Raw genomic sequence first — 15046 nt, 5'->3', positions numbered from 1 at the left:
TAAGTTCAATTTGAATAAACACTCTACTATTAATCATCCAAGACATCTTTGTCTCACCACACTTTGCAGAACTTAAAATGCTATTCCCAAAGACACAATTTGGGTATGAAATGTTATTGATCTCTTATGCAAACTAATTCTGAAAAGAACTATTCCCTCTGGAAAAATGTATTCTGAAAAAAAGCGGGCTGAAGCCCCTCCCTGAAGTTTCTGTTATTTTCTCCACTTCCTTTTCATTTAAACCCCAGAGGCCAGGAGAAAAGCCACCGGACACATGTTGGGGGCTGAGCGGGCCAGGACCACTTGGGGACCCTTGGCACCGACAGACCCGACCCCTCACAGGTGTTGCCTCACCATCCAAGTAAATGTGTGTGGCAGGGAGGAAAACTGCCGTGAGCACTGAGAGCCAGAAAGAGTAAGAGGGATTGGGACATGACATCTAAGTGGGGTTGGACCGTCCATCGTTCAGCTGTCCCAACAGGCTGATGCATGGCTGAAGTGTAGGGAACGTGGAGCCATGGTAACACCAGCTGGTGATGCCACCCGATGTGGGATTCCCTTCTAGGGAAGGCGACACAACTGAACATAATATCCAAGGCATGGCAGGTGAACATCAGGGTATTCCTTGGGGAGAACGTGACCAGACATCGTGGCAACAGAAGCAGCCTCCAAGGCAGACGCTGGGTACCTGCTCCAGGGCTGCATGGGAGAGGTTGCACAAAGCCAGGTGGGTACAGTTACATTACTTGCTTAAAAGTTGTGCATGCTCAGCATTGTTTGGTTCAAGAAAGCTCCAGAAAGCCTGAACTATTGAACTGTGTCCTACTTCTTGAGCTTTGAGCATGCTCAGGAGGCACACAGGTGATAAACAGATTTGGTGCCAAAGTTGCAAAAGACATGAAGCACAGCTTTTGAGGTGATTGGATAAAGCTTGAGAGACTGATAAATGTGTATCATAGGTATGATTGACAAGTGCATCTGTTGACTGGATAAATGACTGACATAGCCCCTACGAGTTTGGTTCAGAAATGTGGTATGATTCAGGGCCATAAAAGGACTTGTACCCAAGACTCGGTGTGTGAGTGTAAGACTGAACTGCTGTGTGGGCAATTGGGGCAACTGAGTGGTGCACAACCTGAGACTGGGTGTGAGGCTGCATACAACCAAGTGTGTATTGGTGCAGTTTGGCCATCGGCCATCATACAGTCTAGAGGGCCTGGAAGGCCAAAGGCTGGTGCTGTCCAGAGTGACCCTGAGGAGATGATCTGTGGGTGAGAAACTGTGTGGGTAAGAGTACATCTGGGGCTGTGCCCCAGTGTGCACCGGAGTCTGTGCTGGAGCTCGCAGTTAAGTCTGAGTTGCCTGGTGAGTATACACAGAGCGATGGTCTGAGGGACTGATATCTCTGTAGTGGGGATCTGTGTGACTGGGGCCATCTGCAGTGAATGTTGGCTGCTGGTGAGAGCTGGCTATTGCTCTCTAGCACTGGCATTGTTGTTGGTTCTTGTTGATATTGGGGTTTCCTGTTATTGTGTACATTGTTTCTTGAATACAGTTGTTGTTAACAATATCTTGTGTTGGTGTCACCGATTCACCAATTAATTATATTTCACTAACTAGAGCCAGGTTGCAATGAGGGTTGGGGCTTGGATAGATATAGCATCTAGGAGTAACATAAATGACACTGGATAAGCCTCCACCCTCTCTGAGAATTCTCACACTGAATACAAGACTCTGTTCCACCCTATCATGGTTCCTATTCAGTGTGTATTGAGGTTCTTAGGGAGACCAAGAATACAGTACTGCAATATACATACAAATTTACTTGCAACTGGAATTCTTCAGGATGGATTCTGCGATCTTGTGTGGCATCAAACAGAAACCTTTTTTGTTTTGTTCCTTGCTTCTGTATTCTCAAGCCATCTGATGGTGATGTTATAACAGAGTGGTGTCCGTGCCAGCAATACTCCAACCTTGGAGTTTAACCTAATTAAACTGTGTTTTGACTGGTTGCAAACATAAATCTATAACAGGGTAATCCCAGATGTTGAAGACTTTGTGCACTGCCTCCACTTTTCTAGAACACTCGTTAATCTAAGGCTCCTGGCACACATTCATTTACTGGTGCAATGAGATCTATTCTCCAATCCCAACAACTGTGCTTCCTGCCATGCCATATTTGCATCATAGGATGATCAATCTGGGGATCAGGAATCAGATCCCAATCATGCCACTATTACTTGCCACTGCATGGGGGAGTCCAGGATCACAATCACAGAATACCTCTGAACCGACAAGTTAAAAATCAAGTGCCTGATGAACCAGTGTAGTCCCAGGACGAGGACTGATAATCAGCTGATTGTGGGTCTCGGTCCTGGACTGCACTGGTGTTGGCTTGAGACTCCAGTATGGTCAGACTATGAATCTCATCCTGGGACTGCAAAAGAGCCAGCTAGAGACTCCCAGGCCCACAACCACATCAGAGCCAGCTGAAGACTTCAGTGGGGTTCCAGGGCTAGGGGAGCTATCAACCAAGCCCTGACATGCAGCTGGCATGAGGCTGCCACATGTTCAATTTAAGGCACAATGGAAACCAGTAAAAAATTATTAAAATTATTTCATAAAATATGTGTGAGGCAGATTTTGTGGCATCATTAATTGCCTGAACATGTGACTGCCAACTATTAAAGACACAACTAACAGATTTAGTCATGCCTTATGCATAATGTCTGCCAGGGGCCTAAGTTGAGTTTGGTTGTTTCATTATATCAGGGCTGCCCAAGGTCTGAGTGCAGATGCTGTGTGGGCTACATGCCGTGCCATGCTGCCCATAACTCCCAGCCCCTGCACTGCATGCTGTGCCACTTGGGTCTCTCTCTCACCATGCCATGCAATGGACGTCCTGCCATGCCATACTGGTGCCACACAGAGGGCCAGATTAACGCACAGGCAAACTAGGCAATTGCCTAGGAATCTAAACTGGGGGGAGGGGTGTCCTTCTGTCCACTGTGTTGGTGTGAATGGCCCCACCCGCATCCCTTCCTTTCCCCTGGCTGCCTCAGTGGCTGCTGCCTAGGCTAGGGACAGAAGTTACACATACACATAAACCAGTTTAAGTAATCAGAAACTGGTTTAAACCTGTAACAGAACAGAAGGTCAGTGCACATAAATGTTTCAAAATGGCTGAAAATAATTTAAGATAAACCTGGTTGAATGTAGTGTCAAACTTAACTGATTTGGGTCAAACTGATTTATGAAACTTCTGTCCCTGGCCCCTTCCTGGTTCAAGTTAAATCACAGTCCCCCAGCATGCTTTCCACCATGGGCTGGGCTGCACTATCTGCTCCAGAGAGCAGGGCTGGCCACCCCCCCCCCGCTCCTTAGCTGGAACAGTGAGGGCTGACTGACGAGGGGTAACGTGGGGTAGGGTGGGGAGGGGGGCAAATCTAGCTGGGGATACAACCCAGCCTACAGGGGGAGGATTGGTTCCCCATCCTTCTCCCGCAGGAAACCCTAGCTGGGGTTTGGGGCCAGGGAGGGGGCTAAATGCCATGCCCCCTGTTCAAACTTACTGCTGGCTGCAACTGTGGGCTACAAATCCCAGAATCACCTGGAAACAGGAAGAAGTGATGAGCAACCCTGCAGAGTACTGCTGTTGGAATTCCGAGCAGCAGATCCCAGAGACCTCAGGGTCGACAGGAAAAGGAAGTAAATACACAGCCCGAGCACTGCACTCTAGCACCCCTGGCTTCTGGCCTCAGCCACTGCAGGGATGTGGCTGCATTTCTTGAATGAAAGGTAAATGTCTGTTCATTTCTGTTTCAATTTAATATGTGCAGCAAAGACTGAATTGATTCAGCCTCAAGCTTTTTGACTGTCTGTATCTAGCCCTACAGGCAGCTCTGAGTCAGTGTTACCAAGTCTGTTTACAATAAGCACAACTGGGCTTGTTTTTTTTTCCAAAGTTGCTTTGATTTTTAGAGAGTCACAAGTTGTGGATTTTTGGCTTTTTTTTTTTTTTTTATTTAGAGATTGCTTATCTTAGGCTTTTCTGTAATACAGCAGTTCCCAAACTGGATCCCAGTTGTGGAAACAAGATGTGGTCGCGGAAGGGCCCGGCCTCGCCAGCACGTAGCTTCCAGGCAGGGCGGCTGCTGCTGCTGCCCCAGGGACCTACATGCCTTCCCCAGCCTCCGGCTGTGGGGGGTGTCCATACTCCCCCACCCTCCCTCATACCTTCACCCTGCCCCCCACAACCCCTCTCCCGCATATACACCCCAACATACTCCACTGCCCCCCCACTCACAGCCACACCCCCTCATAGCCCCCACCCCGCTTCTCTTTGAAATGTGCTGGCCTAGTTTTTAAAGGCAGTGCTGCTTTTTTTTTCCTCTGGAGACTTGGAATACTGCTCTGAGACCTGCTCCCTGCAGGTGGTAGCACCAGGATGGGGAGGAGAGAGGTATGAACCAGCCCGGGGCCCACAAGTTTGTTTGCCTAGGGCCCACTAAAGGGTTAATCTAGCCCTGGCCCCACACCACATCACATGTGTTTCCTGGGTCTGGGCTGCAGGCTTCATTGACCCTGCTACTAGGGGGAGGCAGTGGAAGGGAAAGAAAGGCCAGAGACTCCAGATCAGCTGCCAGAGCAGAGAGGAGAGGCACCCAAACCAGGAGCCAAAGGACTGCATGTTAACTCCTCACAGGCTGCATGCAGCCAGCTGGACGGCCCTGCCTTACATTGCTGTCCTTTCCTTTCATATGCAGGACTACTGAGTAAATCATGCTCAGGGGCAATCAGCATGGGTTCAAAGGCAGGTCCTGCCTGACCAACCTGACTGACTCTTATGACCAAGTAACTAAATCCTTGGATGATGGTGTCACCATGGACGTAGTCTTTCTAGACTTTAAAGCGGCCTTTGACACTGTCTCTCACCCCATCCTCATCAATAAATTAAGCGACTATGGAATCGATGCCTACACAGTTGGATAGGTAAAAAAATTGGCTGATGGGGCACACTCAGAGAGTAGTGGTGGATGGGTTGTACTCAACCTGGTGAGATGTGAGCAGTGGGTACCCCTGGGTTTGGTCCTTGGACCCGCATTGTTTAACATCTTCATCAGCAACTTAGACAAGGGTGTGGAAAGCACACTGTCCAAGTTTGCTGATGACACTAAGATGTGGGGTAAGGAGGACACACTTGAATGGAGACAGAGGTTGCAAGTAGATTTAGACAGACTACAAAACTGGGCACATGAGAATAGGATGGGGTTCAACGTAGACAAACACAGGGTGCTGCACCTTGGTAGAAGGAATCCACAGCATACATACAGGCTGGGGAGTTCCCCTCTTGACAGCATAGAGACAGAAAGGGATCTTGGAGTCATTATTGACTCCAAAATGAACATGAGCCACCAATGCCAGACCGCAACCAGCAAGGGCAGCCACACCTTGTCATACATCCAAAGGTGCATCTCAGGCTGGTCCAGAGAGGTGATACTCCCCCTCTGTGCCACACTGGTCAGGCCGCAATTGGAGTACTGCGTCCAGTATTGGACGCCGCACTTTAAAAAGGAAGTGGCCAGCCTGGAGAGGGTTCAGAGGAGGGCCACCTGCTTGGTGAGAGGGCAGCAGGACAGGCCCTATGAGGAGAGACTGAGGAACCTGAACCTGTTCAGCCTCAGCAAGAGGAGGCTGAGGGGGCACCTGGTGGTTGCCTACAAGCTCATCAGGGGAGATCAACAGCAAATAGGTAGAGCCCTTTTCTCCCCAGCACCACCTGGGGTGACAAGGAACAATAATAGTAATAAGCTGATGGAGAATACGTTTAGGTTAGAGATCAGAAGGCAATATTTTATAGTTAGAGTGGCCAAAATCTGGAACCAACTTCTCAGGGAAGTGGTCCTCGCCCCTACCTTGGGCAAATTCAAGAGAAGGTTGGGTGATCACCTGTCTGGGGCCTTGTGAACCCAGCATTCATTCCTGCCTGTGGCAGGGGGTCAGGCTAGATGATCTGTTCAGGTCCCTCCTGACCCTTGTTACTATGAAACACTGGATGTATGTATTAATCCCATAATTTGATTGTTTCACTGTACAACCTGGGCAAAAGTAACCCTCTCTGTTTGCTTTTATAGCACATAGGCATCACTATTTGTTGCTAGTTGAGCTACCAGCCCCTTAGTAGGGGAAGGGAACAGTCCAAGAGCCAGATAAATTGTCCTAAGCCCCAATACATATGTATGAATCATCCTCTCAAAAGAACTCAATGTGCTCAATCTCTGAGGAATTTCATGTACACACACCATCTGTTCTTGGGTGCAAAGTGATAGACAATAATGGGACCAGAGAACTGAATAACATTTGTCTTAAAACATTCACTGAATCCAAATGGACTACGTATTTAATATACCCTCTTACACAGAACTTTCTGCAAACTGTTCCCATTGGCTCTATAGTGTTCAGCCATTCAATACTGTAAAATTCTGAGACAAGTACACATAATACCAAGTATCACTAATACTATTAGACCCATCAATCTAGAAATAAGTTATGTACCAATAACTGAAGTTCAAGCGGCCTTGTCCATATGTGCATTTCCACTGGGTGCACATGCACCACAGCACTTCTGCTCACAGATCTTTTGCCTTAGCACTATCTGTAGACCCTCCATCCATACCAGCAGGGCAAAACAAGGTATGTACTTCCTCCTCCTCAATTTTCTCCCATCCACTTAAGACTGTATGCAACTCCAACAAAATAGGAAAGAGAAGGATATGCAGACGTGCAAGTGAACAACATTTCTTAAAGAACTTCAGCTACTGGTAAGAAACTCCTCTTTCTCTTTCAAGTGATTTTCCATATGCAGATCCTCACTGTGAGTGACTCAAAAAACAGTGGTCACACAACTTGGAGTCCTCACAGTCAGTGGCATCAAATGTACATGGGCTGGATCTGACCTATGGAGCTACTTTATGTGGCCCACTGGGCAATGGTGGACAATCAGAAGTTGAGGGCATGGCTGGCAGGGGAGTAGAATGCCAAAGAATCCAGGGTCCTTGGATCCTAATAGACACGGTGACCAGCATCAGGAAGGCAAGCAAGGGCTAATACAAGTGTGATTGTCCTCTGACCACTTTGTCTGTTGCTACTGCTGTGGGCCTACCTCCCTGGCTCCGGGCTCAACTGCCCCAGGCTGGGGCCAGAACTGTTACTGCTATTACATGGAGCTGGAGCTGCCTCCACAGCACACAGCATGTGGCAGCAGCAGCAGTTCCTGCATGCAATACAAGGCAGCAGGTTCAGCTGCTGCTGCCACCACGTGCCCTGCGCCAGAGCTGGAGCCAGGGCCACCACTGCTGTGTGCCTCAGGCTGATCCATCCCACAAGGAGCCCTGTGGTCCGGAACTGACCTGGGACACAAAGTGATTTTGCCACCCCTGACCTGGGTGAACAGTGCCTGAAGTCACTGCTTACTTTTTACATGAAGGGATGAATGTAATGCCAGATATCAGCCCAGGAGATAACCATTATAGAAACACTTCAGAAATGAAGTCACCTTATGACGCAACTGGATACAATCCTGTAATAACTGGACAGTCTTTTGGGTTGTTAACAGTGTACCTCTGGATCTCTCAGCTCAAGGGAGAAAGACTCATGAAGTCTTTCTAAAAGGCTCAGTTCTCTATACATAGAAAGACTAATCTCTGCACATACTAAATATGAAAAATGACACCTCGTCTCAAAAGGAAAGAAGATTAAGGAAGAATATTGGAAATGTAAATCTGCTGGCTGACTTGGAATTTAATGAACATTTTCAGCAGGCACCTGGGGAGGTCCCTCAGGATATTTTTCTTGGATAGTAAGCAGTATGCACAGAGGATCTACCATGTGGTGTTAAATCTCTCCGAGTTTTCTTGCAAAGTTAAAAAACTACAAAGAAACATAGATCAAGAAACATGTTATGAGTTCAAGTACCAATTCCAGAGACAAGAGAGTCTCATTTATTAAGGAAAAAGGCAGTGGATTAGTCCTTTAGAAGTCACTAATCTTGAACCTAGATAAGGAAATCCTTTTCAATCTGGTGACAGTATGAGCAATTGACACAGCAATCCCCAAATTAAAGCCAAGGAGAAAGAACAGGGAAACCTGACCTGATTCCAGGGGAATACTTAGGATCCTAACGCCAAAAGGTCCAGAGTCAGGTACAACCTTGAAGTCACTAGGCTGGAACAAAGACGGTCCATCAGGGTACTCTAAGGAGTCGGTACTATTGTCTTCTACAAACTCTGGACTGTTGATGCAGATCCACAGACTGAATGGAACTGGACAAAGGGTCAGAGCAGGGAAAAAGTAAGTTTTACAGGTGACACTATAAGAGCTGGAGCCAAACCCAAGCCTCAGAACTAGAACCATAGACAGATGTCAGTATAAGAGCAGACTAGATCAGTACTACTGATAGTATTAATTCTGAGGGCACCCTGAAGTTATTCAGTGCTACAGTATACATAACAGCTTGCCAGAGAGATTTCAGTGTCGAGTCATGAGTTAGAGACAGTGATCACAAATGCTAACTTGACTTGACTGAAGGAAACTAGGGCCAGGGATCATGGCCCTGGAATGGAAGTCAGTATGGGAACCACTGGAATAAGTCCTCTATGGAGGGCAGTTTGAGGATGGCTTGAAGCATTTTTCTTAGATTTTCTTTAGAACCAACAGAAGGTGACTGACAGGGTTGGATGACATATCTGGAACAGAAGTGCCCAAGTCTTTGAGCTTTAGAAGTCTTTGAGCCTTCAAATGTCTCAGCATGTCAAGAATATATTCACAAGGCTGTGAAATTTCAGCGTACAAAGAGCAAGGGTAAGGTGAAGTAGCGCCTTCTCATAGAGCCTCGAAATGGCACCCTCCCCCTGGGACAGACTTTAGTACTGCAGCACATAGGAAGTTCTATCAGAATCAAGGTCATACGCAGTTTTGCTAACTACTAAGTACTAGAGGCAAACAGTATCAAATGCAGCTCGCATCCCAGGATCATGCACAAATCTCATGCTTAAATTTTTAAGACAGAGTAGCAGCTTTGTTTCATGTTCTACATGAAAAGGATATGCATATGGTGCTTTCCCCAGGCATATGGGACTTCCAGGCAATACAGGCATTTGGAGACAGCACAAAAATGAGCAGAAGCCATGATGATGATAACCTTGGTCTTCTGCTCTCTCTTCACCAAAATTAAAAGCGGCTAAATAAATGCTAAGAGTACAATGCTCCAAGAGGGCAGCACTGAATGATTCAGATAAAATTAAGCTGGGAGACAACTAAAGTTTTGCAAATAGAAAGAGTTACATTTTTTTAAAGAGAAAACGAAATGAAAATAGGTACAATGATGGAAAATGAAGATAAAAAGCAGCAGAGGCGCAAAAAGGTTTTGACTGCAATTGTCAAGGCCTCAAGTCATAAATTTACAGAGTGCTCCGTCTTCTGCTAGTATCAGTGAGTGAAAATGAGAATCAGGAAGCATGTATATCTTTTACTCCCTCTGCAGGGAGCAAGGGGAGAATTAGATTTGATAGGCAAAAAAGTTTCCAAGCTTGCGATCTATGGCACATTTACTCTCCTAGTTAGAGCATACATGCCTGTGGACAAACACTCATAGGAGAAAGACACCTTTTGTATAGTTTGGCTGTGAAGAATACTGAAATTTCAGACATCTACACATTTTCTAGCACAAATGTCTTGCCTTCCAGAGTCCAGGATTATTCCTATAAATGTACATAGTTTGAGACCTAAGTGATACTTTTACAATTTATTAACAGATCAAAGTCCTTGAATATAGAAGTTGTATACTAAAAGTCTGAGAGGACCCTCACAAACTAATTATTTAGACATGGTATCAACTAACCCCCATCTTGTCTGATGTTTCATTACAATTAAAAGGAATTTTATAATAAGGAATCTGGGGGCTTAGAAAGGAAAACTGGGAGGCCCAAAGTTTAGAAATTCCTTGATTCCTTGGTCAAATCTACATTCTTGCAATGGCTTAGTCTTAAAAAGCTACAGGCAGATGAGCTTGTCTGAGCTACAAAACAGAGAGCCAATCTAGGCAAGAAAGAAAAGAAATCAAAGATTTCTGAGGAGCCTCTTGGGATCTAATGAAGATTCTGATGAAGACTATTTTCCCTTTTTAGTATTAAAACGTTTAGATAAAAACACCACCACACTCAATTTCACCACCCTGTCTTTCAAAGTAGCAGAGACTGCACATTCAAAAATACCATTCTCCCACAAAAGAAGGCCCAAAGTAAAGAAGTACATGACAGTTAGTATATCAACATGACAGTTTTGTTGGATCCACAGCTGTTAACAGATGCTTAGAAAGCAGCAATTGCAATCTGTGCAGGTAAGAAAGCTCTGATAGTTTTTTTGTTCAGATGCAGCCTTAATCACAAAATTTAGGCTTCTATCTCCAACAGGATTTCTGAAAAGTGACTTATATTCATGTCATGAGGTCAGTGACCACACAGAAACATCAGCAAATACAGGATGCATATACATATTCTCATTATCTCCCTTTCACAGAAACATATTAAATCAATTATTTGAGAACTATTCAGGCTTACATTTGTATTTCATGTAAATTAATGATACATGCTTTGACTTGTAACATTTTAAATGTCTGACTGACCTTAAAGTTAGATGCATCATTAGTATTCATACAAGGACAGGTCTGCTACCATTATGACAGTAGACAGTACTACCTGCAGATGTCAACTCTGAGATCTGGGCATCAGGAAATAATCTAGCAACCTCTATGATGCCAATAGCTTTGGGCAGAGCAGCACCCTAAAGGGGATACTAGTCCTTATCCCTAGTGGAGAAAACGCTACCAAAAGGCAGATGCCACAGCAGGGTGGACTGGGCTCTCCAGCTTTGGTTGGCAACCAGTCTAGGAGCCAGACAGTAAAGATTTTCATACTGGCTGCTCCTGCAGCCAAGCTGGTTCCAGATGTACTGGCTTCTGCCTTTCCTTTGGAATCAACCAGCTCAGTTGAAAGGGGGATATTGATATACAGGCAACTCAAGTATCTCTCTATCAACTGCCTAGGCTACTGCAGCCAAAACTGAATGGAGCAGATATTCCACCTTTGCTACTTGCATGGGTATAACATGGTGGTTACTTGAATTACACCAGAAATATGACTGAAGGAAACAGCTTGTCAGTACAACAGCCTCTCATGCTATGTATACCTGCGACTATTGTGGCTGGTTTAACATAGGTCTCTACAGCCACAAGAGAAAATGCATCACCAGTCAGTAGAATAGCTGCAATATCCACTGTCATTCACTGATAAATGGGTGCCATTAATATTACCAACAGAACACTAAATGCAATTGGCCAAATTAATGTTTTAATAAAACAAACCAGAAATCACTATGGAATTACTGTGCCTTGCCAGAATGAAGCAAAGAGAGGGAGGGCGAGTGCAAAGGGACTCTAGAAAATACCAGTTGCTGCTAGTTTTCATTATCAATTTCCTCATCCAAATCATATTTTTACCCGTCTAACTTTCTTGGGTAAGTAACTAGAGAGAGGCTGCAAGCCAATTTTGAAAGAGCACCTCAGACAGATTTTCTGCATTGACAATATTGTTATTGTGTAAAATTGTATACAGACCCACAAATACCTGCCTTAACCTAGAAGTCCAATTATGGTATGTCTCATATGTCCACATTAGGCTGGATTTCTTTGAGTTAACTCATGATTGCATTCTAAAATCTAAGTTTTCATCTAAAGAAAAGAAAAACGAAGGTAAAAATGTTTATATTGAAGAAATTAGTCTGCAAAGCATCCTCAGAAGAGAGTCTTCAGCTGTCTTCCTTATTTCCTTCACTTGAGCAGTTCTCTACTAGCTCTGGGTTATGAGACCCAGAGAAGAAGAAGGATGGTCAAGCAGCTAAAGTATTAGGAAAGGACTTGGATACCCAAAGTTCAATATCTTCTCTGGGCCAGACTGCCTATGTAACCTTGGACAAGCCACTTAGCCTCTATGTACTTTAGCAGCTCACTAATAAAGGAGGTAAATAATTCCAGCCTCTTACACGTTGTGAAGTACTCAGATCTATAGTATTGGGAGCCAAACAGTTCCCTTTGTGCTGGTCTAACCTTTTTACCTGACAAGAAGGCAAGCGTGAGAAGCAGGTAGCGTGTCCAATAACAAAGGCCTCAGCTTCAGCAGATGGACTGCTCATGTTCCTCAGCTTTACCACCACAGAATTTAAAGCATAAAGTATCTACAACTCCATATACGGGAAAGCAAGTACTTTCCTCCCCAGAAATGAAAATTTTATTAGGTTCACAAATTACTTTTTACCTCCCAAGAAATGTTTTGTTTAAAAGCTAGTAGTAGTAAAATACAACATGGCAATATTAATCAGAAAAATGCACATTAATTAAAATAGGAATACTATTATAAGTTGTCTTAATTTTTAATTTCTCACAGTTTTGGCATTTCATATTAATGCACCCCTTTCAGTCTATTTTTTTTCATCTAAGAAAGACATATTCCACATTTACTGAAAATAGAGCTACTTCAATACTGTCATGATTAAGACCTGTCCTTTTCCAAGAGATCAAGTATTCTTGTAAAGCATACAGAAAAGGAGAGCATCCAGATAGATATTTGTTACCACTCCTTTACAAAAATATTTCTCCACCAGTCTAACTTACAGCTGGTCTTGCAGCTCCACAATGATGTATTCCAGCTGCTCCTTTTCCATTTTATGGGCTAGATCCATATCTTCAATCTGCTGTAGTAGGAGTTTATTCTGTGAAACAGATTCAGCCAGTTGTGTTTCTCTAAGGCGTACCAGCTCTTCAAGATAACCCTGGAAATAGAAATTAGAAATCTTCATGGAACAATAACAAGAATTATGAACAAACACATTCCCTTTTTTTTAGCTTAAAATATACAGCTTTACTGTTTAGTTCTGTTCTAACATTCTTGTGAATGGACATGTAGAAATTATGCATCATCAAATTCTGACAAAAAGAACACCTTTTATTATTAATGTGGTTAGAACAGTCTTTATTCCAAGAAAATGGAAGCAGAACCTGGAAAGAGATAAATGAGATTACAACGGTACCAGCATGATCAGCCAACAAATGTTGGACTACTAGCTTTAAGCTTTCTCTTTAAAAAAAAAAAACAAAAAACACAAACACAAAAAACACCACCACCAGAAACTGGTTATAACTCTAATATTTACGAAGCAATTACTGAAGACATTGGAAGATACATCAAAAGGACAAGAAAAGGATCAAACTACTCAGCAAAAAGAGGATCGAAAATATTAGCAATTCAATTTGTATTAGGAAAGTTGGGAACAAATGAAGCAGCACCAAATTATACAAAACAGCAGCAAAAAAGTTTAGCTGAAATTATGTCTCACTGGTGCAGGGCACGAAAATACAAGGGGGATAGATCACTTATCTATACTTTAATTAATTTTTGAGAGAGTGTAGCTTGAGTGTGACCAAACCAAAGGTTTAGTCAACAGCTCTCAGTAGGCTAGAACACATTCTCCACATCCTTAAGCTTCCAGAAAATGGTAAAAAGGCAGGGTGCTCAACTCTGCGCCCATGGGCCAGATCCAGCCCACAACACCATGTTGTCCTGCCCATGGGGCTCACCACAGGTCTACAAACTTGGCAATGTGGAGCAGAAGCAGTGCAGCTACAAACGTCCAGACCCGTGAAAGGCCCCATAACCTCTATGCTGGATAGGGCACCTGATCCCAGCATGCAGGGCCAGCTCTGGGCCCCAGGGCCCAATTCTAGTTGGGTGGGGCTGGGAAAAGGTAGTGCCAAGTCCCCAGGACCCAGTCCCCAATGCAAAGGGGAAATTAACCAGCTTCACAGTTGCAACCAGGTAAATACTTGGAAAGTAGAGATGAAAATCATACATTTGATCATATAAAAGAATACTTCAAAGCACCCAATGACACTGATTATGAATAGCACAAACAGCAGCAAACTAGGATGTAGACTGTAAAATTCCATGGGTAGACAAATTAAAAAAGGAATCCATCCAATTAGATTGCCAGTTCCACAAAAGACTTAACTTTGAAAGCTCAGCATAAACCTATACGAGTGCAGAAAAGAGGTACGAAGAATCACAACAGACTGATGTAGCTGCAAAGGAGATTTTTGGACACCTGAAAAGATTGAGAGATACATACTAAAGGGAAGATGCAAAGAATGCAGAGTTGCTCAATATCCACTTCATTTTAGTCTTCACAAAAATAACTGAAAACTTTTGCTAATTGTTGGGTCACAGTTAATATTAACAAAGAAGAGGATGACCTGCAGATCATGAAAAACAAGAGACATAACAACAATTTTTGATTTATTTGAACAAATATTAGGTCCGACTGGGCATGTCTACACATGCAATTAATGCAACTGAATATACTCTTGCTCAATTTGAGCCAGAGTAAATTAATCCTGATGTCACCGTCTACAAGTGCACTTAAGCACAGTAATTTATTGCGCTGCTGGATACTACTTGCATCTGACAGGACTATCCAGCACCACAGTAAATTAGTCTACGGTACCCTAATTACCATGCATGTGTAGACAGTGACACTTTACTGTGCGGCAAATTAGTCTGATATGCAGTAAAGCATCTCACGTAGATGCACCCACCGAGTCCCCCACCTCAAGCTGCTGAAGGAACTAGCTGAAGAAATCTCAGAACCACTGGCAATACTATTTGCAAACTCACAAGGCTCCAGAGAACTAGACAAGGGTTAAACATAGTGCCCATATTTAAATAGTTGAAAAACAGAAAATTCTGAGAATGACAAACCAGGCAGCCTGAATTCCAAGATCTGGGAAGTTACTGGAGCAACCGATAAAAAATCTCTTCTAATTTGTAAATACCTGCAGGATGAAGGGATACTCACGAGCAGCCAACACAGTCCACAGATAGGGATTCATTCCTACCAGTAAAAATTTCATAGAGGACTGGTAGAAAGAACTCTCTTGCTT

The 15046-nt window shown here is 44.0% G+C and overlaps 1 protein-coding gene across 5 annotated transcripts in view; it reads right to left on the bottom strand.

Annotated features, from left to right (window-relative positions):
- The window catches only part of RUNDC3B (RUN domain containing 3B), an 87390-nt gene that overhangs the window by 30488 nt on the left and 41856 nt on the right, over positions 1 to 15046 (bottom strand). For all 5 annotated transcript variants that reach the window (XR_002100627.1, XM_019532776.1, XM_019532782.1 and 2 more), the window contains exon 8: positions 12725 to 12882. Coding sequence is in view for 4 of the 5 variants with exons in the window: in XM_019532776.1 (XP_019388321.1) it covers positions 12725 to 12882 (158 nt within the window). In the remaining variant the exon portion in view is untranslated. The remainder of the gene's footprint in view (positions 1 to 12724; positions 12883 to 15046) is intronic.

This window comes from Crocodylus porosus, unplaced genomic scaffold (assembly GCF_001723895.1).
Source record: "Crocodylus porosus isolate Cpor-Errol unplaced genomic scaffold, CroPor_comp1, whole genome shotgun sequence".
In the NCBI taxonomy this organism is placed as follows: domain Eukaryota; kingdom Metazoa; phylum Chordata; order Crocodylia; family Crocodylidae; genus Crocodylus; species Crocodylus porosus.
The sequence above is the reverse complement of the archived record's forward strand: the minus strand, read 5'-3'. Positions and strand labels throughout refer to the sequence as shown.